The following is a 21,142-nucleotide window of genomic DNA, read 5'->3' as shown; positions in this document are numbered from 1 at the left end:
ACCAGGATGGTACCAGGGATGAGGGACTTCAGTTACATGGAGAGATTGGAGAAGCTGGGATTGTTTTCCTTGGAGCAGAGAAGGTTAAAGGGAGAACTAATAGAGGTATTCAAAATTATTAGGGGTTTTGATAGAGCAAGTAGGGAGAAACTGTTTCCTTTGGCAAGTGGGTCAATAACCAGAGGTCATAGATTTAAAATAATTGGCAAAAGAAGTAGAGGGGAAATGAGGAGAATTTTTTTCAGAGAGAGTTGTTAAAAATCTGGAACACATTATCTGAAAGTGGGGTGGAATCAGATTCCATGGGAAATTCCAAAAGGCAATTGGACAGATACTTGAAGAGGACTAACTTGCAATGTTCTGGGGAGAAAGCTGGGGTGCGGGGCTAAATTGGACAACTCGTTTAAAGCGCCGGCACAGGCATGACGGGCCAAATGGCCTCCTTCTGCACTGTAACGATTTATGATTCTATGAATTGAGTAGCTCTTTCAAAAAGCTGGCACAGGCAAGATGGGCCAAATGGCCTCTTTCTGTGCTCTATGATTATCTATCTGTCTGTGTCTGTCTCTATCTATCTATCTATCTATCTATCTATCTATCTATCTATCTATCTATCTATCTATCTATCTATCCATCGTTCTATCTATCTATCTATCTATCTATCTATCTATCTATCTATCTATCTATCGTTCTATCGTTCTATCTATCTATCTATCTATCTATCTATCGTTCTATCGTTTATCGTTTATCGTTTATCGTTCTATCGTTCTATCGTTCTATCTATCTATCTATCTATCTATCTATCTATCGTTCTATCTATCTATCTATCTATCTATCTATCGTTCTATCGTTCTATCTATCTATCTATCTATCTATCTATCTATCCATCGTTCTATCTATCTATCTATCTATCTATACATCGTTCTATCTATCTATCTATCTATACATCGTTCTATCTATCTATCTATCTATCTATCTATCTATCTATCTATCTATCTATCTATCTATCTATCCATCGTTCTATCTATCTATCTATCTATCTATCTATCTATCTATCTATCTATCTATCCATCGTTCTATCTATCTATCTATCGTTCTATCTATCTATCTATCTATCTATCTATCTATCTATCCATCGTTCGTTCGTTCTATCTATCTATCTATCTATCTATCTATCTATCTATCTATCTATCTATCTATCCATCGTTCTATCTATCTATCTATCTATACATCGTTCTATCTATCTATCTATCTATCTATCTATCTATCTATCTATCTATCGTTCTATCTATCTATCTATCTATCTATCTATCTATCTATCTATCTATCTATCTATCTATCCATCGTTCTATCTATCTATCTATCTATCTATCTATCTATCTATCTATCTATCCATCGTTCTATCTATCTATCTATCTATCTATCTATCTATCTATCTATCTATCTATCTATCTATCTATCTATCTCTCTCAGCTGCTGGTGGCAAGAATTTGGGGCAGAACCCTTTCATGGCAGGAGGACATGGGCAGATCTTTGACACCGCCATGTCAAGGGGACATGTCGGAGGTGGTGGTGGGGGGAATTAATGGTCTACCCAGGGAATTGAGCCCACTGCGCCTTTGCGATACATCAGCGGAACCCTTGCCAGATGAGAGCTGGCACGAGTTTCACACAGGCCTTTTGAGAGACCCCAAACCTTTAGAAGGGAAAGATGATTGATCCCAATCCACCCTTGGCTTGGGGCTCGGTGGACTGAGGTTCTGCCATCTCTCCAGTAGAGTAGCTGAGTGGAATCTCCCCTTTCTCTGCTGACTTTTGTTACTGTATCTACAACCTCAATTCTTCTCTCAACAGATATGAACAGAACTTAACATTAATGCACTTAAAAACAGCACACTGCCAAATTTCAACCCCTAACTGAGCAACAAAAAGGAGCGAATGGCTCGATATATCTCCGATCTCAGCGCCTTTGTTGACTGTTCTGTTCAATGACTCTGACCTCAAATGAACAACGTCCTAATCCTCACTCTTTCTTTTACATTTTCAGCGCATCTCCTTTTTGAACTTTAGAACAAAGGAACAAGAGGAAGAATTGACCAAAGAAACGTTGGTGGCTCTCAATGAGATGAGAATCAAATTCCCAGGGAAATCGAACGATGAAGCCGAGGTCCTCCTGGATGAAGTGAGTGTTCAGTGGGCGTTGGCACAGATCAGCAGCTGCCATTGTGAAGTCCTCAAGTGTGTGTGTTTTAGGGTTTGCCGTGATCCAAGGTTGAATTAAAAAAAAAAGAAATAGCTTCACTGATAAATTCGACCCCCTCGGAGAAATGGGGTAAATGGCTAAAAGCCGCTGCTTCTCCAGGATTTCCACTGCTCTCCTGCCAGACAACCCACCCCACCCCCCCGGGGCAGAGATTTGAGGTGCCCGCCTTTAGCTATTGCAGTCTAGATTGAACCAGTTGCCTAATTGATGAGGGTTGAGTGTCAGGAATGACTCCTGCCGCGGAGAGGAGTCGGTGGCCTAGAAACTCGGCAGTATCGGATCGAGACGAATTTCTAGGCCAATGGGTTTAGTGGCCAGCACAAGAAGTTTTCCAAAGAGCCGTAAAGACGTAGGATGGTACATGAAAGATAATCTCAGCGAGGCGATGGCTATCCCTTTAGTGCTGTGGTTCTCCTGGAATGACGTTACTGGCCAGTGGGCATTGGTACAAAAAATCCGATGGAAATCGTCAAATACGACAGGGAAAAAGATGGGAAAAGTTGCACGCTGACAAATAAAAAGAGACAAATCTGCAAGGAATATTCGGACACACACAGCAGGCTGGCCAACATCTGAAGAGAGAAAAGACGAGCCAAAAAGCCTCGGTACAGAACATCTTCCGCCAGCCTCCCGCCCCCTCAGAACTGTCTTCTGACAAAGCATCTAAAACGCAACCCACCTCTCGCCTCCTTCCCCCTGAAGCACAGTTAGATGTGCTCCCAACCACCTACTCCCCCTCAGGAGCAGGCTCAGTGTTAGGAGTAGGACAAATAGTCAGCAGCAATACAGGAGAGAGCCGGGATCGGAAATTGCTAGGAATCGTAACCCACACCCACCACACCCCCACAAAAAAAAATTCAGCATCAAATAGTTTTAAAAAAAAATGGTTTGGCAACTTTTTTGTATGGAGACTATAGGGTTACTCCCATGATCCCACGCTCCCAGTGAGAAGCTGCATTCACGGAGAACTGGTCGGAGGGTTGGGACTACAGTGTTGCCGTCCTATCTGCACACCCTCTTCCTTTGGCTGCAGGTTCGCTGCTGGAATCAGAGAATTAACCCTTATCAGAAATAACAGCCAAATATAGAGGAAAAAATAAGTCAGACTGGAAGGCAGAGCAAATATGTAACGGCACAAGGGAGTAGGGCAAGGCTAAATGGCATTTATTTTAATGCAAGGAGTCTTACGAATAAGGTGGATGAACTGAAGTTGTTGATGAACACATGGGAGTATGATATTGTTGCTATCACGGAGACATGGTTGAGGGAGGGGCAAGACTGGCAGCTCAATATTCCGGGGTATAGAATCTTCAGGCGAGACGGGGGGGGGGGTAAAAGAGGAGGGGGTGTCGCAATATTAATTAAGGAGACAATTACTGCTGTAAGGAGGGATGATATATTAACAGGTTCCTCTAATGAGGCCATATGGGTTGAACTTAAAAACAAAAAGGGGGCTAGCACTTTGCTGGGAGTGTACTATAGGCCCCCAAACAGCCAGGGGGAGTTAGAGGAACAGATATGTAGGCAAATCTCAGAGAAGTGTGCAAATAATAGGGTAATTATAGTGGGGGATTTCAACTTCCCCAATATTAACTGGGATAGTCAGAGTGTGAAAGGCTTAGAGGGTGCAAAATTCTTAAAGTGCATCCAGGAGAGCTTTTTGAGCCAGCATGTAGAAAGTCCTACAAGAGAGGGGGCGGTACTGGACCTAATTCTAGGGAATGTGGCCGGGCAAGTGGTAGAAGTGTTAGTAGGTGAGCACTTTGGTGACAGTGACCATAATTCGGTGAGATTTAAGGTAGTCATGGAAAAGGACAAGGATGGACCGGAAATAAAGGTTCTAAATTGGGGGAAGGCCGATTTTAATATGATAAGGCAGGATCTGGCCAATGTGGACTGGGATCAGCTACTTGAAGGAAAATCCACATCGGAGAAATGGGAGTCTTTCACAAAGGAAATTGAGAGAGTACAATGGCAACATGTTCCTGTAAAGGTCAAGGGTGGGACCAACAAGCCCAGGGAACCTTGGATGTCAAGGGATATACGAGAATGGATTAGGAAAAAAAGGGGGGCTTTTGGCAGATACAAAGGACTAAAGACAGAGGAAGCCCTAGAGGAGTATAAAAAGTGCAGGGGATACTTAAAAAATAAATTAGGAGAGCGAGGAGGGGTCATGAAATAACACCGGCGAGCAAAATAAAGGAAAATCCTAAGATGTTTTATAAGTATATTAAAGGCAAGAGGATAACTAGGGGAAGAGTAGGGCCCATTAGGGACCAAAGTGGCAAACTGTGTGTAGAGCCAGAGGATGTAGGTGGGGTTTTAAATGAATTTTTTGCATCTGTGTTCACTATGGAGAAGGACGATGTGGACATAGAAATCGGGCAGGGGGACTGTGATATACTTGAACATATTAGCATCGAGAGGGAGGAGGTACTAGCAGTTTTAGCAGGCTTAAAAGTGGATAAATCCCCAGGCCCGGACGAGATGTATCCCAGGCTACTATGTGAGGCAAAGGAGGAGATTGCAGGGGCTCTGACACAAATTTTCAGAACCTCTCTGGCCACAGGGGATGTGCCAGAGGACTGGAGAACAGCTAACGTACCATTATTCAAGAAGGGTAGTAGGGATAAACCAGGGAATTACAGGCCAGTGAGCCTAACATCAGTGGTAGGGAAATTATTGGAAAAAATTCTGAGGGACAGAATTGGTCTCCACTTGGAGAGGCAGGGATTAATTAGGGATAGCCAGCATGGCTTTGTCAAGGGAAGATCATGTCTGACCAATTTGATTGAATTTTTCGAGGAGGTGACTAGGTGTGTGGATGAGGGTAATGCAGTGGATGTGGTTTACATGGATTTCAGTAAAGCTTTTGATAAAATCCCGCATAGGAGACTGGTCAGGAAGGTAAGAGCCCATGGGATCCAGGGTGCCTTGGCACATTGGATCCAAAACTGGCTTAGTGGCAGAAGGCAGAGGGTGATGGTGGAAGGTTGTTTTTGTGACTGGAAGCCTGTGTCCAGTGGGGTACCGCAGGGATCGGTGCTGGGTCCCTTGCTGTTTGTGGTCTACATTAATGATTTGGATGTGAATGTAAAAGGTATGATCAGTAAGTTCGCAGATGACACGAAAATTGGTGGGGTGGTAAATAGCGAGGCGGGAAGCCTCAGGCTACAAGATGATATAGATGGGTTGGTCAGATGGGCGGAACAGTGGCAAATGGAATTTAACCCTGAAAAGTGTGAGGTGATGCATTTTGGACGGACTAACAAGGCAAGGGAATACACAATGAATGGTAAGACCCTAGGAAAGACAGAGGATCAGAGGGACCTTGGTGTGCATGTACATAGATCCCTGAAGGCAGGAGAACAGGTGGATAAGGTGGTTAAAAAGGCATATGGGATACTTGCCTTCATTAGCCGAGGCATATAATATAAGAGCAGGGAGGTTATGATGGAGCTGTACAAAACGCTGGTAAGGCCACAGCTGGAGTACTGTGTGCAGTTCTGGTCGCCACACTATAGGAAGGATGTGATTGCTTTGGAGAGGGTGCAGAGGAGATTTACCAGGATGTTACCTGGGCTGGAGCGCTTCAGCTATGAAGAAAGACTGGACAGGCTGGGGTTGTTTTCCTTGGAGCAGAGAAGGCTGAGGGGGGGACCTGATTGAGGTGTACAAAATTATGAGGGGCATAGATAGGGTAGATAGAAAGGAACTTTTCCCCTTAGTAGAGGGGTCAATAACAAGGGGGCATAGATTCAAGGTAAGGGGCAGGAGGTTTAGAGGGGATTTGAGGAAAAACTTTTTCACCCAGAGGGTGGTTGGAATCTGGAACTCACTGCCTGAAAGGGTGGTAGAGGCAGGAACCCTCACAACATTCAAGAAGCATTTGGATGAGCACTTGAAACACCATAGCATACAAGGCTACGGACCAAGTGCTGGAAAATGGGATTAGATTAGACAGGGCCTGATGGCCGGCGCGGACGCGATGGGCTGAAGGGCCTCTTTCTGTGCTGTATAACTCTATGACTCTATGACTTTGCAGCTCACAGTAGTGTAATAAATATAGGCAACAGAATGTCTTATTAGGGTAGGTACATTGAAAGGGCTTCCATTGCAGTAATACCATTCTCTCTGGAGTTCAGACGAATGAGAGGTGATCTCATTGAAATGTATAAAATTCTTAGAGGGCTTGACAGGGTAGATGCTGAGAGGTTGTTTCCCCTGGCTGGAGAGTCTAGAACTAGAGGGCATAGTCTCAGGATAAAGGGTCGGCCATTTAGGACTGAGATGACGAGAAACTACAGAATGGGGGGTACAGAGGGACCTGGGGATCCTCGTACATGAAACACAAAAAGTTAGCATGCAGGTGCAGCAAGTAATTAGGAAGGCAAATGGAATGTTGGCCTTTATTTCAAAGGAGATAGAGTATAAAAGTAGGGAAGTCTTCCTACAACTGTACAGGGGGTTGGTGAGACCACACCTGGAGTACTGCGTACAGTTTTGGTCTCCTTATTTAAGGAAGGATATACTTGCATTGGAGGCAGTTCAGAGAAGGTTCACTTGGTTGATTCCTGGGATGGAAGGGTTGTCTTATGAGGAAAGGTTGAGCAGGCTGGGCCTATACTCACTGGAGTTTAGAAGAATGAGAGGGGATCTTATTGAAACATATAAGATTCTGAGGGGGCTCGACAGGGTAGATGCTGAGAGGATGTTTCCCCTCGTGGGGGAATCTAGAACGAGAGGACAGAGCCTCAGAATAAGGGGTCGCCCATTTAAGACGGAGATGAGGAGGAATTTCTTCTCAGAGGGTCGTGAATCTTTGGAATTCTCTGCCCCAGAGAGCTGTGGAGGCGGAGTCAGTGAATATATTCAAGGCGGAGATAGACAGATATTTGAGCTACAGGGGAGTTGAGGGTTATGGGGAGCGGGCAGGAAAGTGGAGTTGAAGCCAAAATCGGATCAGCCATGATCTCATTAAATGGCGGAGCAGGCTCGAGGGGCCGAATGGCCTGCTCCTGCTCCTATTTCGTATGTTCTTAAACTTCTTCACTCAGAGGGTTGTGAATCTTTGGAATTCTCTACCCCAGAGGTCAGAGGCTCAGTCGATGAGAATATTCAAGACAGAGATCGGTAGAGTTTTGTCCACTCAGGGAATCGAGGGATTTGGGGATCAGGCGGGAAAGTGGAGTGGATGTAGAAGTTCAGCCATGATCTTACTGAATGGCGGAGCAGGCTCGAGGGGCCGAATGGCCGACTCCTGCTCCTATTTCTTATGTGCTCTGCCTTTTAATTCAGTTGCACTGTAGTTTCTGAAGGAAAACACAAAATGCTTGAAATACTCAGCAGGTCAGCAGGCTGCATCAGTGGAGCGAGAGAAACAGAGTTAACGTTTCAGGTCGATGACCTGAGTTAAAGTCATCGACCTGAAACGTTAACTCTGTTTCTCCCTCCACAGATGCTGCCTGCTGACCTGCTGAGTATTTCCAGCATTTTTGGTTTTTATTTCAGATTTCCAGCGTCCGCAGTATTTTGCTTTAGTATTAGGTTTCTGAAAGGTGTTGACTCTTCCCTGAATGTGATTCCACAGCAGCCACGTGATCTCCAGTATCTCACACAAGTGGCCATTCTGTGCATGTGTCTGTGAGAGAGGGAGAGAGAGAGAGCTCAGACAGTGAGTGTCATTAGCCTATTGCACCACAGGGGAGAAGGATGGGCCTGATATCCAAGCTCAATCCTGTTCACAACAAATGTTAACACATGTGCTGATGTCGCTGGATAGCCTTCAGGAGCCGAGACCCTGACTGATTTCCCCCTCTTGAAACTGGGCCCAAGCAGCGCTCCGGCTGATAGAAGATAGGAGCAGGAGTAGGCCATTTGGCCCCTCTAACCTGCTCCGCCATTCAATGCGATCATGGCTGATCATCCACGTTCAGTACTGGTCCCTGCTTTCTCCCCATATCCCTTGATCCCTTTAACTTAAGAAATATATCCAACTCCTTCTTGAATATATTTAATGAATTGGCCTCTACTGCCTTCTGTGGTAGAGAATTCCACAGGTTCACCACTCTCTGGGTGAAGAAATTCCTCCTCATTTCTGTCCTAAAAGGCCTACCCCTTATCAGCTATCCCAGCCCGGACCATAGACTTCCTTCTTTAATTGAGTATCACCATCTGACAACTGAACACTTCAATTAGCGCTAATAAAGTACTGGGGATGAGGATGAACATCTGGGAACAATTTGAATTTGATGTACCCCCTTAAAAAGCCAAAGCCTTTGAAACGGATCCTTTTATCTGACAAGACAACGGTCTGGTGGAAATATCTCAGAGCAAAGGACTTTTTTTGACTAAATAGTTCTATTCATTAACTCAAAATGACGAGCGAGATGAAAGGTTTGGTATCAAGGGACTTACCTCTTAAAGGCACCTTTTCAATGAAAGCTACACCCATCTTTTTACCACTAGTTAAATAGACACGGTAGGACTGTTTCTTTTCATTGTTCATTTATGAATGTGCCTAATCTTTTCATCCTGACTCAATGGACGCTGGAAAGAATTTCTGTTCCATTCGATGGCGTGTTTGAAGTTTTAGTACTTAAAATGTCAGCAGAGAAGGTTTGCCCTTCAGGGAAGCAGCATCACAGATAAGCCTCAGCCATTGAGACCTACTGCAGGAATGTTTAATTTTGGAAGAAGATTTTTCTTTGTTAGAACATTTGGAGAGACCAGAGAAGCTGGGATTGTTCTCCTTTGAGCAGAGAAGGTTCAGGGGAGATTTAATTATGAGGGGTTCGATAGAGTAAATAAGGAGAAACTGTTTCCATTGGCAGGAGGGTCGGAAACCAGGGGACACAGATTTAAGATAATTGGCAAAAGGTGAGATGAGAAGAATTTTTTTTTACTCAGCAAGTTATGATCTGGAACGCGCTGCCTGAAAGGTGGCGGAAGCGGATTCAATAATAACTTTCAAAAGGGAATTGGATAAATACTTGAATAGGGAACATTTGCAGGGCTACGGGGAAAGAGCGGGGAACTGGGACTAATTGGAGAGCTCTTTCAGAGAGCCAGCACAGGCATGATGGGCCGAATGGCCTCCTTCTGTGCTGTTTCGTTCTATGGGGGGTGCCACAGGGATCAGTGCTGGGGCCTCAACTATTGACAATCTATATTAATGACTTGGATGAAGGGACCGAATGTAATGTAGCCAAATTTTCTGATGATACAAAGATAGGTGGGAAAGCAAGTTGTGCAGAGGACACAAAGAATCTGTAAAGGGATACAGACAGGCTAAGTGAGTGGGCAAACATTTGGCAGAGGGAGTATAATGTGGGAAAGTGCGAGGTTATCCACCTTGGTAGGAAAAATAAAAAAAACAAATTATTATTTAAATGGAGATTACAAAATGCTGCAGTTCAGAGGGACCTGGGGGTCCTTGTGCATGAAACACAAAAAGTTAGCATGCAGGTACAGCAAGTAATCAAAAAGGCAAATGGAATGTTGGCCTTTATTTCAAGGGGGGGTTGGAGTATAAAAGCGGGGAAGTCCTGCTACAACTGTACGGGGTATTGGTGAGACCACACCGTGAGTACAGCGTACAGTTTTGGTCTCCTTATTTAAGGAAGGATATACTTGCATTGGAGGCAGTTCAGAGACGATTCACTCGGTTGATTCCTGAGATGAGGGGGTTGACTTATAAAGAAAGGTTGAGCAGGTGGGGCCTATACTCATTGGAATTTAGAAGAATGAGAAGTGATCTTATTGAAACATATAACATATACTGAGGGGGCTCGACAAGGTAGATACAGAGAAGATGTTTCCCCTCGTGGGGGAAGCTAGAACTCGGGGGCACAGTCTCAGAATAAGGTGTCGCCCATTTAAAACTGAGATGAGGAGGAATTCCTTCTCTCAGAGGGTCGTAAACCTGTGGAATTCTCTGCCCCAGAGAGCTGTGGAGGCTGGGTCACTGAATATATTTTTGAACAATAAGGGAGTGAAGGGTTATGGAGCTGAGCCCAAGATCAGATCAACCATGATCTCATTAAATGGCGGAGCGGGCTCGAAGGGCCGAATGGCCGACTCCTGCTCCTATTTCTTATGATGCTGCCGTCAAAGCAAGGGAGGATGGTGGCTCCAGAATCCGGGAGCTTCGAGCGCCAGCCCGCTGTCGGGGCCTGACATAGGATCGCCGTGGGGCGCTCCTGATCTCACCCAGAGTTCCTCGCCAATGCGTGGATGGGCAGGCCGCACGAGGGCCCAAGTCGGAATTGGGAGGGGGCAAAATCTAAATAAAAATGACAATGTAGAGTGTCGCTGGGATAGCTTTTTCCTCTTCTGGCGGTGGGGTGTGGCGAGTGGGGGTGGGGGGGGTTGGTGGTGATGAACCTGACTCCGCTGGACTTTATGGCCACTTTAGCCTGCGAGGAGGGGGGGGGGGGGGTTAACCCCAGAAGCCCAGCTACTGGTAGCTCCTCCCCCTGACCCCACGAACTTCAGTGAGGTCAGCAGCGGGAGCCAATCGAAGGGCGCATCTTGCACTTAGGCTGGGATCCGCCCTCCCGCGCACCCCCCTCCCCCACCCCCAACCAACCCGGATTTTCTAGACCGTTATCATCATCTGATCCCGGTTAACCTTACTGGCCCTTAACATGTACTTCAAGAAACGCTTGACATAAAGTTACTCTCAAAAGTAGAGACTGAAAGATACAATATTCTCGATGTGGAAAATGCACCACCTTGTGGTAGATTGGCTCATCACACCCTGAACACAGCCAGAAGGCATCCGCCTGTGTTTAGATCGGAGACTCGGCATTTTCACCTCCTTACTGCCTGACTATTGGAAGGAGGGGACGGGGTGGCAGCGGAGGGGGTGAGGGGAAACGGGACGTGGATCCTTTATGTTGGATCTCCACCCACTTTAGTGACAGCTCAATTTTCCTCAGTTATTCCAGTGGAAGAACCTGTCCTATAACGAGGTATTAATGACGTCCCATTTTTCAGTGTTCCCTCGTTACGCTCGGCCAGTTATAGTGTATTCCCTTGCCTTGTTAGCCCTCCCCAAATGCATTACCTCACTCTTCTCCGGATTGAATTCCATTTGCCACTTTTCTGCCCACCTGACAAGTCCATTAATATCTTCCTCACTATCAACCACACGGCCAATTTTTGTATCATCTGCAAACTTCTTAATCATGCCCCCTACATTGAAGTCTAAATCATTGAAGTATACCACGAAAAGCAAGGGACCCAGTACGGAGCCCTGCGGAACCCCAGTGGAAACAGCCTTCCAGCCATAAAAACAAAATAGTGCCTGTTAATAGGCAGGAGTGAAGGACGGCTAAGTTTTGGTAGACTTTACAATCAATACAGCACAGTGAGAAAACAGTGGACGATCTAGAAAATGCCTAATGTTGAGGTGTTACCAAGTTGAAGGCAAGCGAACAGCTGGCCTCCTGGAGCAGGGCCATCTAGTGTACTGTCTGAACAATTACCATCCCTATGTGTAAATCAGTACCAGCTATTCTAGGAGCCGGGGAGCAGTGGGTGAGTTAGAAGGCCCTTCTTGTAAGTAAAATGTTGTTGTTTGACAGGCGAAAGACAAATGTGGGGATGTACCGTTTTAAGGAAAGACACAATGAGAAACATTTGATTTTAAAATACAACACTGGTGATGTCAGTGTAATGCAAGTAACCTCATTGCCAGTTTTGGGAACAGCAATTTCTGCTGTTTACACAAAACTAATTGGGAATTCTGTTTCAAGTTGAGCGTCACCTCTAGTTTCCCCGGGGTGTTGGGTGGGGGTGGGGGGGAGACTAACAAAATGGCGGCCATAGATTATTTTTACCCATTTTCTCTACCAGTTAGTGTTCTCCTCTGCCCTCCTCTTCCTGCCAGGACATGGTTACTCGGCCATTGGTCACCTTCCAGTGCCTTCCCCCAAGTGACCAGCCTTCATGCATGAGCCCGGACAATGAGCGATGGCAGGCTATTCCACCATGGGTGACATCACAGCCAAACCCAATCCTTGCCTCACCCAGAATTGAACAGCAATCAGGAAAGAAAGAACGAACTTTCATTTCTATAGCGCCTTTCATGACCGTAGCACGTCCCTCAGCAGTTTACAGTTGTACTATATTATCACATGGGTTAGTATGCTCAGTTCACTCTGGCCTAATAAAGCAAGCACATGGACTAGCAACTCATTGAGTCTCTGTCTTATATTTGTTCTACCCACATATATTACACTTTGGCGATGAGAATGGGACCCCAAAGCCATTTTTAGGCACCATGGAAGGACACAGTGTTCAACTATCGAGTGGAAAAGTTTAAGGTACACAGGCAGCGTGCTGAGTCAGTGTTCAACGGGATCGGAACAATCATGGCCGCGCCTACGGGATTCATCCAAAGCCTCGGCATGTACAACCGAGCTCGCAAACCATTCAGTTCTTATGTTGAGCGGATGGAGATGTTTTTTCGGGCCAATAACATTATTGAGACCAAAGGTGCAGATGAGAATGTTCAAGCTCAAAATAAAGTAATTTGTGAATGGAAAAAAAAGCAATTTTTCTAATGGAGATCGGGCCAGATTGTCTACAGAACATTGACAAACCAGGTGATAATACATTACAACAGCCAATGGAAATGCTTTTAAAGTGTAGACACTGTTGTAATGTAGAAAACGTGGCAGCCAATTTGTGCACAGCAAGATCCCACGAACCCCAACGTGGTAATGACCAGGTCATCCATTTTAGTGATGTTGATTGAGGGATAACTATTGGCCAGGACACCGGGGAGAACTCCCCTGCTCTTCTTTGGAATAAGAACATAAGAAATAGGAGCAGGAGTCGGCCATTTGGCCCCTCGAGCCTGCTCCGCCATTCAATAAGATCATGGCTGATCTTCTACCTCCTCTCCACTTTCCTGCACTATCCCCATATCCCTTGATTCCCTTAATATCGAAAAATCTATCGATCTCTGTCTTGAATATACTCAACGACTGAGCCTCCACAGCCCTCTGGGGTAGAGAATCCCAAAGATTCACCACCCTCTGAGTGAAGAAACTTCTCCTCATCTGAGTCCTGAATGGCCGACTCCTTATTCTGAGACTGTGACCCCTGGTACTAGACTCCCCAGCCAGGGGAAACATCCTCCCTGCATCTACCCTGTCAAGCCCTGTAAGAATTTGTATGTTTCAATGAGATCACCTCTCATTCTTCTAAACTCTAGAGAATATAGGCCTAGTCTACTCAATCTCTCCTCACTGGACAATCCCCCCATCCCAGGAACCAGTCTGGTGAACCTTCGTTGCACTCCCTCTATGGCAAGTATATCCTTCCTTAGGTAAGGAGACCAAAACTGTACACAATACTCCAGGTGTGGTCTCACCAGGGCCCTATATAATTGCAGTAAGATGTCTTTACTCTTATACATAAATCCTCTTGTAATAAATAAAAACAGAAAATGCTGGAGATACTCAGCAGGTCAGGCAGCACCTGTGAAGAGAGAAACAGTGTTAACGGTTCAGGTCGATGACCTTTCGTCAGAACTGGAAAAAAGCAGGCAATGGAACAGATTTTTAAGCAAGTGTAGGGGCTGGGAAAGGGGGGAGGGGTGAAAGAACAAAAGGGAAGGTCTGTGATAGGCTGGAAGGCGGGAGAGGGTAAGAGACATTAAGAGATAGTCAAGGTAAAAAGGAGATGGTAATGGGACAGGTTAAGAAACAAAAGATGGCTCGCGATGAAGTATAAATTGCGCTGGCAGAATGAAAGACAGCTGCCATGTGGGAGAGAAGAAAAGACACAAACAAAAGGTGCAGATAAAAAATATATATAGGATAGGGGCCGAGGTTATGACCTGAAACTGTTGAACTCTATGTTGAGTCCAGAAGGCTGTAAAGTGCCTAATCGAAAGATGAGGTGCTGTTCCTCGAGCTTACGCTGAGCTTCCGTGGAACAATGCTAGAGGCCGAGGACGGTGAGGTCTGAGTGGGAGTGGAGCGGAGAATTAAAGTGACAGGCCACCGGGAGCTCGGGGTCACCCTTACAGACTGAATAAAGTAATAAAGGCCTCTTGTAATAAAGGCTGACATACCATTTACTTTCCTAATTGCTTGCTGTACCTGCGTGTTAACTTTCGGTGATTCGTGTACAAGGACATCCAGGTCCCTCTGAACACCAACATTTCCCAATCTCTCACCATTTAAAATAGTGGCTGTCATGAATCTTATGATCCATGAAGAAAGACTCATGAAATAACACTGGACGGCCAGCTGGTGGCGCCGTCCAAGGAGTATAAATACTCGGGCGTGGGCCCAGCTAGCCAGGGACATTTTGTAAGACAAGGAACTAGTGAAGTACAACTAGACCTCCATGTTCTGAAACAAGTTGATTAAAGCCTTGCTTTATACTCAAACCAAGTGCATAGTGAGTTTTATTACGTCAGTAGCCATGGGACTTTTTATGTCCACCTGAGAGGGCAGACAGGGCCTCGGTTTAACGTCTCATCCGAAAAACAGGCAACACTCCATCAGTACTGCACCTGAGTGTTAATTTGAATTTTGTACTCAAGTCTCTGGAGTGGGATTTGAACACACGACCATTCGAGTGCTACCCACTGAGCTGCGGCTCAGCAGTAGCCCCCGTTTTTTTTTTTCTCAGGCCCAGCCCGGGGTCACTGAGACCAGTTGTAGCACACCTACCGCATCCCCAGCCGCTATCCGCAAACTCAGCAGAGGCAAGGGATCAAAGCCAGGGCGGGCCTGCTGGGTCGGAGCGGTTCAGTCGCATGATGGCCCAGAAATTCAGGTCGGGGGCTTCCCGCGGGTGCAAGCCTCCGACCTGCACTTACCTAGCGCGCCGGCCGTTGAGCTGTGGGCCTGCGTGGGATTCCAATCCTGGGCCTGCTCCAACTGCCGGCGCGCAGTGCTTGCGTATCCCAGGGGCGCAGTTAGTTCGAAGCGTCCCCTGGGATCACGTGAGCCATGGAGAGCCAATCGTAGCAGGGAATGTCCATTCATAAATTTGACAGGAAGAGCTGTCAAACCTATAAATACTATAAGCCCCAAAACATCACTAAAGCTTCAAATAAAAAATTTTTTAAATCACATTTTTAAAATAACTAAATTACATGAAATAACTATTTTAAACAATAATTAAAATTTTTGAAAAAATGAATTACATTTTCTAATGGGGCTAAAAATAAACTTACCTTTCTTTAAAGTATTTAATAATAATAAACCTGTGGAAAAAATGTTTTAATTTTAATTAATTCACCACTTACCTTGTAAAAAGCAGTCCTTGCGCCTGCTTTTTACATGTGTAACTCCTGGAGCCTTACCCTCCTGGAGAACCCTGGAAAAAAACCGTAAGTTTGATGCGCACGCGCTGCCTCTCCTGCGCACGCGTTCGACTTCTAAACCCCTTCTTTCAGGGGAACGGAAGTGCCGGTTTCCCGCGCATGTGCAGTGCATGCACAAAACCAGCACTTTCGTTGGGCCTACGCGTGAGTACCCAGCGTGTACTCACCCGTGGGGACCCGAAGTTCTGGCCCATTACCAGCTGGCTCACTGGAGGAGCTGATACTGTTTCTCAGATAGTTTATCTGTGTTACGTTCCCGAACACATTACTCCTCAGTGCGCTTGTGGTGTTTTATGTTTTTGCTCGCTAACCCTTCCAATTCCATTCACAGATACTAGACAACTGGAAGTACCACAAACCAAAAGTGGCCTCCTACTGGTTAGTCAAACTGGACTCTGCAAAACAGCGTAAGGTAAGTAACCGTCTTGCTTCCAGAGAACAGCTGGCACGGTTAGACCTGCTATCAGAGCCTGGGTGAGGTTCTCCTTCATTCAGATCCTAACGCAGAATTGTTGGGTTAGACTTGAAGTTTTTCTTCCTTTTTTTTAATGCTCACCAAGGCGATGCCAGTGCTTTGCAATGGAGCACTTTCTGCCTCCGTCACCCAGTGTCAGCGTCAAATACTCCCAGGCCAGGTGTAGCACGGTTAGATACTGAGTGAAGCTTCCCCAGCTCTGTCCCAACAATACTCCTCAGTGCCAGCCTCAGAAGGTATCTACACCCGTGCAATAGGTTTTTTAAATCTCCCACACTGGCCATTCTGTGCCCTTTCAGAGTGAAAGTGCCAATTTAAAGGCAATTTTGAGGACAATTTTACTATTCTTTACTGAATACCACCAATCAAGAAACATCCACTGGCACTATAGATCCCTGTGATTATACACTGCAGTCTTCAGTTTGAAAAGTGGGTTAGAATGTAGTCACTATATGTGTATGTTAAAAATAATTAATCTTTGGAACAACAGCTTGTATTTATATAGCACCTTTAACAACAACAACAACTTGTATTTATATAGCACCTTTAACGTAGTAAAACATCCCAAGGCACTTCACAGGAGTATTTTAAGACAAAAAATTTGACAGCGATCCACATAAGGATAAATTAGGGCAGGTCAAAGCTTGGTCAAAGAGGTAGGTTTTAAGGAGCGACCTAAAGGAGGAAAGAGAGGTCGCGAGGCGGAGAGGTTTAGGGAGGGAATTCCAGAGCGTAGGGCCGAGGCAACAGAAGGCACGACCACCAAAGGCTGAGTGATTTATAATCAGGGATGCTCAAGAGGGCAGAATTAAAGGAGCGCAGATATCTCGGCGGGGGTTGTGGGGCTGAAGGAGATTACAGAGATAGGGAGGGGCGAGGTCATGGAGGGATTTGAAAACAAGGATGAGAATTCTGAAATCGAGGCATTGCTTAACTGGGAGCCAATGTAGGTCAGCGAGCACAGGGGTGATGGGTGAGCGGGACTTGGTGCGAGTTAGGACACGGGCATCCGAGTTTTGGATGACCTCAAGTTTATGTAGGGTAGAATGTGGGAGGCCAGCCAGGAGTGCGTTGGAATAGTCAAGTCTGGAGGTAACAAAGGCATGGATGAGGGTTTCAGCAGCGGATGAGCTGAGGTATGGGCGGAGACGGGCGATGTTACGGAGATGGATTTGTTATGCTGCGGATATGTGGTCGGAAGCTCATTTCAGGGTCAAATATGACACCAAGGTTGCGAACAGTGTGGTTCAGCCTCAGACAGATGTTAGGGAGAGGGATGGAGTCAGTGGCTAGGGAACGGAGTTTGTGGCGGGGAAGAAAACAATGGCTTCGGTCTTCCCAATATTTAATTGGAGAAAATTTTTGCTCCTCCAGAACTGTATGTCGGACAAGCAGTCTGACAATTTAGAGACCGCGGCGGGGTCGAGAGAAGTGGTGGTGAGGTAGAGCCGGGTGTCGTCAGCGTACATGTGGAAACTGACGCTGTATTTTCGGATGATGTCGCCAAGAGGCAACATGTAGATGAGAAATAGGAGGGGCCAAGGTAGTAAAACGTCCCAAGGTGCTTCACAGGACCATTCATTATAAAACAAAATTTGACATCGAGCCACATGAGATATTGGGGTAGGTGACCAAAAGCTTGGTCAAAGAGGTAGGTTTTAAGGAGCGTCTTAAGGGAGGAAAGAGAGAGGTAGAGAGGCGGCGAGGTTTAGGCAGGGAATTCCAGAGCTTAGGGCCGAGGCAGATGCAAACAGCGAAAGACAGGATTTTCCCAGTGACTCAGCCAGCTTATCAACTTAGTAGCTGAGCCAAACAGGCAAGGAAGGTCCCAGTTTCCATTTCCAGCCTGTGCAGAATTAATTGAACGTCAATTGGGATGGCGGCAGGGATGCTAAAAGTGCTCTCAGCACTCTGGGGTTAGAAAGAAAGAAGAAAGAAAGAACTTGTATTTATGCAGCATCTTTCACCACCTCAGGACATGCCAAAGTGGTTTACAACCAATGAAGTGGAGTCACTGTTGTACAGGAAACTCTTTATTATCCGGCACCGACGGGACCGGCATGGTGCCGGTTTATCAAAAAGTCCGGATTACAGAGTTATAGTTAAAAGGTACGAGAGCTCCGTACACAGCAACAAAAACAAGGCTTCCCTGTTGCTTAGCAACAGCTGCAGGAACCCCGGCCACAGACCAAGCGTCCCTGTTGCTTAGCAACAAGTGCAGGAACCTCCGATTACACAGCCAAGAATCAAGAAACAGCCACTAATATGAGGAAAAACTTAACTGAACCTACTCCTGAATTTTGCCGGTTAACCGAGATTTCCGGTTGATTGGGTGCCGGTAAATCGAGAGTTTCCTGTAATGTGGGAAACGCAGCAGCCAATTTGCGCACAGCAAGCTCCCACAAACAGCAATGTGATAATGACCGGATAATTTGTTTTTTTAGTGATGTTGATAGAGGGATAAATATTGGCCAGGACACCGGGGACAACTCCCCTGCTCTTCTTTGAAATAGTGGCGCGGGATCTTTTACGTCCACCTGAGAGAGCAGACGGGGGCCTCGGTTTAACGTCTCAACCGCAAGACGGCACCTCCGACAGTGCCGCACTCCCTCAGCACTGCACTGGAGTGTCAGCCTAGATTTATGTGCTCTTGTAAACTTCTATAGCGCAAACGGGGATGAATCTGGGATATTCCTGCTCGGTATTACTCGGCGGCTAATGGCCATAGCTCACTAAGCATTCAGAGACCTTCATTGCAAGCTATTTATGCTTCAATTAAATTCTCATAAAACACAGGGCTCTGTTGCTGACCTGGCTGGTTAAAGCAATGAGTAGCTTAGCCACAGAGACCAGGGAGATCCCAGTTTTAACTTTGCACTTTACAGCCTTCTGGACTTAACATCGAGTTCAACAATTTCGGACTATAAATTGGCCCCTGAATTTCTTTATATTTTTTTTTCTCATGTTTCCTCACACGGTAGCTGTTAATGTTGCTGCCATCGTCATCCACACCTCATCTAGAGCCATCTTTTGTTTCTTAACTTATCCCATTGCCTCTCCTTTTGCCTCGCACCATCATCCCTTTTGTCGGTCAATCTCTCCTGCCTTCCATCCTATCACAGACCTTCCCTTTGTTCTTTCCTCCTCTCCTCCCTGCCCCTGCTTAAAGATCTCTCCTTCCTAACCTTTTCCAGTTCTGACGAAGTGTTCGACCCGCAACGTTGACTCTGTTTCTCTCTCCTCGGTGCTGCCTGACCTGCTGAGTGTTTCCAGCACTTTCTGTTGTTATTCCCAGTTTTAATTACTGAGTTAGCTCAATCCTTCTGCAGTTTGAGGATACTGCAATTGGTGCTCCAGGCCTTTGAACTGGGGAAAAAGCAGACAGCCCCACATTCTCCAATGCCCTGGGCTTCAGCCGGGACCCCTGCTGGGCGTCGGATGAGGGCAGGCTCGGATAAGTAAGATGCCGGCACCCACTGTTCAAGGCTCCCACGTGAAGAACGCCCACTTTGAGTGAGGCGATGGAGGGTAGACCATGAGCAGATGTTAGTGGCCTAGAAATGTATTTGCACCCAAAAACTGGGTGGGGGCGGTGGGGAGGGGGTGGGAGAGGTGCTGCACGCACCTGTTCAGATTCTTTTTTGAGTCATTTCTTCATGAATGATACATGACACACTACACGACCACATTACACTATTAATCTGCCTCTAACCGTGCTGTACCTGACCCGTGGGAGGGATGGACGGAGGAGCTTGATTTTGCCACGTTAAAAATGGAGAAACAAAAATCTTCAACTCCACCAGTGAGGTACCGTGGGCCCCCTGTTTGGTGCAGGTGTCATCAGATGTTCAGGTGTTCAGTTTCCCCTTAAACTGATGAGACTGGAACATGGAAACAGGAGGAGGCCATTCAGCCCCTCTAACCTGTCCTGCCCACTATTCAATTAGATCATGGCTGATCTGTATCTGAACTCCATTTACCCACCTGGAGTTAAGATACACATCAGCCACGATCGAACTGAATGGTGGAACAGGCTCGAGGGGCAGAATGTGGCCCACTCATGGTCCTACGTTCCAGCTCCACCAGTGATAGGAAGACTCAACCAAAGGAGCAGGACTGCATCTTGGAGCTTGTCTCCAACGTGCCATGGAAAGGCAGCTGGGATTTCCAGAGACACGTGTGGAGGTTTCATCTGTCTGCGAGTGCACATGGCTTGGAAAGGTCACCTAAAACAAAATAATAAAGCTTCAGATTACAGAGCATGAGAAAAATCTGTTCTGAGACATTATAGGGGCGTTTCTGTCAGCTACTTAATCCTCAGCATAAAGAAACACGCAACTTAGCAGATTCAACCTGACAGCGGACTTGCGAGCCTGCTCTCGGTCTCCAGCACCATTGCTGGAAGCGTTGAAACTTCCTAAAGGAGATGCGGCACAGAGTTCCCCGCGTGCAAACTCTTCAGCGAGACAGAAGTTTAATTGAAAAAGGTTTGAAAAGAGGCAGAGCCCCCCCACCCCGCTGCTTAATTGGGTGGTCTTGCCACGATCAGCAAGCGCTTAAGATGTTGTTTTTAAAATATTGCCCTAATTACTCGCCTCCCCGCAATGTTCCCCCTCCCCCAACATAAAGGCCAAATGGCAGAGTGTTTTTATGAGGATGTTAACCAGGCATCAAGTTGTGGTTCACTGCAAAGCAGACGGGGTTCTGTGCGCAAGCTGCCCGGCTTCCTGTTCGCAACATCTGGATGCTATATTGGAGCCAGTAAAGTTTAATGTGCTGCTGAAATGGTACGAGAACATGGAAAGTCATACAGGTGATAGGGCTGTTTTCCACAGTTAACTTGAAAATTCTGCAGCACTGACGTTTGGACATTGTATTGGAGATTTTGGGCTGGATATTCCGGTCCCTACGGGAAGGTACGGGCTCTGTACCCACCTGTCGGGACATCGGAAATGCCGGTTTCAGGCATGCACTGCGCGTGCGCTGAAAACCGGCATTTTCGATCTGTCAAGAATGCTCTTGACAGATCCTCCGGCTGCCCTGGAGA

General features: G+C 46.3%; 1 protein-coding gene across 3 annotated transcripts in view; it reads left to right on the top strand.

The window, feature by feature from the left end:
• The window catches only part of ttll7 (tubulin tyrosine ligase-like family, member 7), a 298,339-nt gene that overhangs the window by 214,688 nt on the left and 62,509 nt on the right, over positions 1-21,142 (top strand). For all 3 annotated transcript variants that reach the window (XM_085983505.1, XM_085983503.1, XM_085983502.1), the window contains 2 exons: positions 2,048-2,182; positions 15,952-16,032. In XM_085983505.1, coding sequence (XP_085839631.1) covers positions 2,048-2,182; positions 15,952-16,032 — 216 coding nt within the window. The remainder of the gene's footprint in view (positions 1-2,047; positions 2,183-15,951; positions 16,033-21,142) is intronic.

Source organism: Somniosus microcephalus, chromosome 3 (genome assembly GCF_052327205.1).
Source record: "Somniosus microcephalus isolate GS21.2 chromosome 3, FLI_Smic_1.0, whole genome shotgun sequence".
Taxonomy (NCBI): domain Eukaryota; kingdom Metazoa; phylum Chordata; class Chondrichthyes; order Squaliformes; family Somniosidae; genus Somniosus; species Somniosus microcephalus.
The sequence above is the reverse complement of the archived record's forward strand: the minus strand, read 5'-3'. Positions and strand labels throughout refer to the sequence as shown.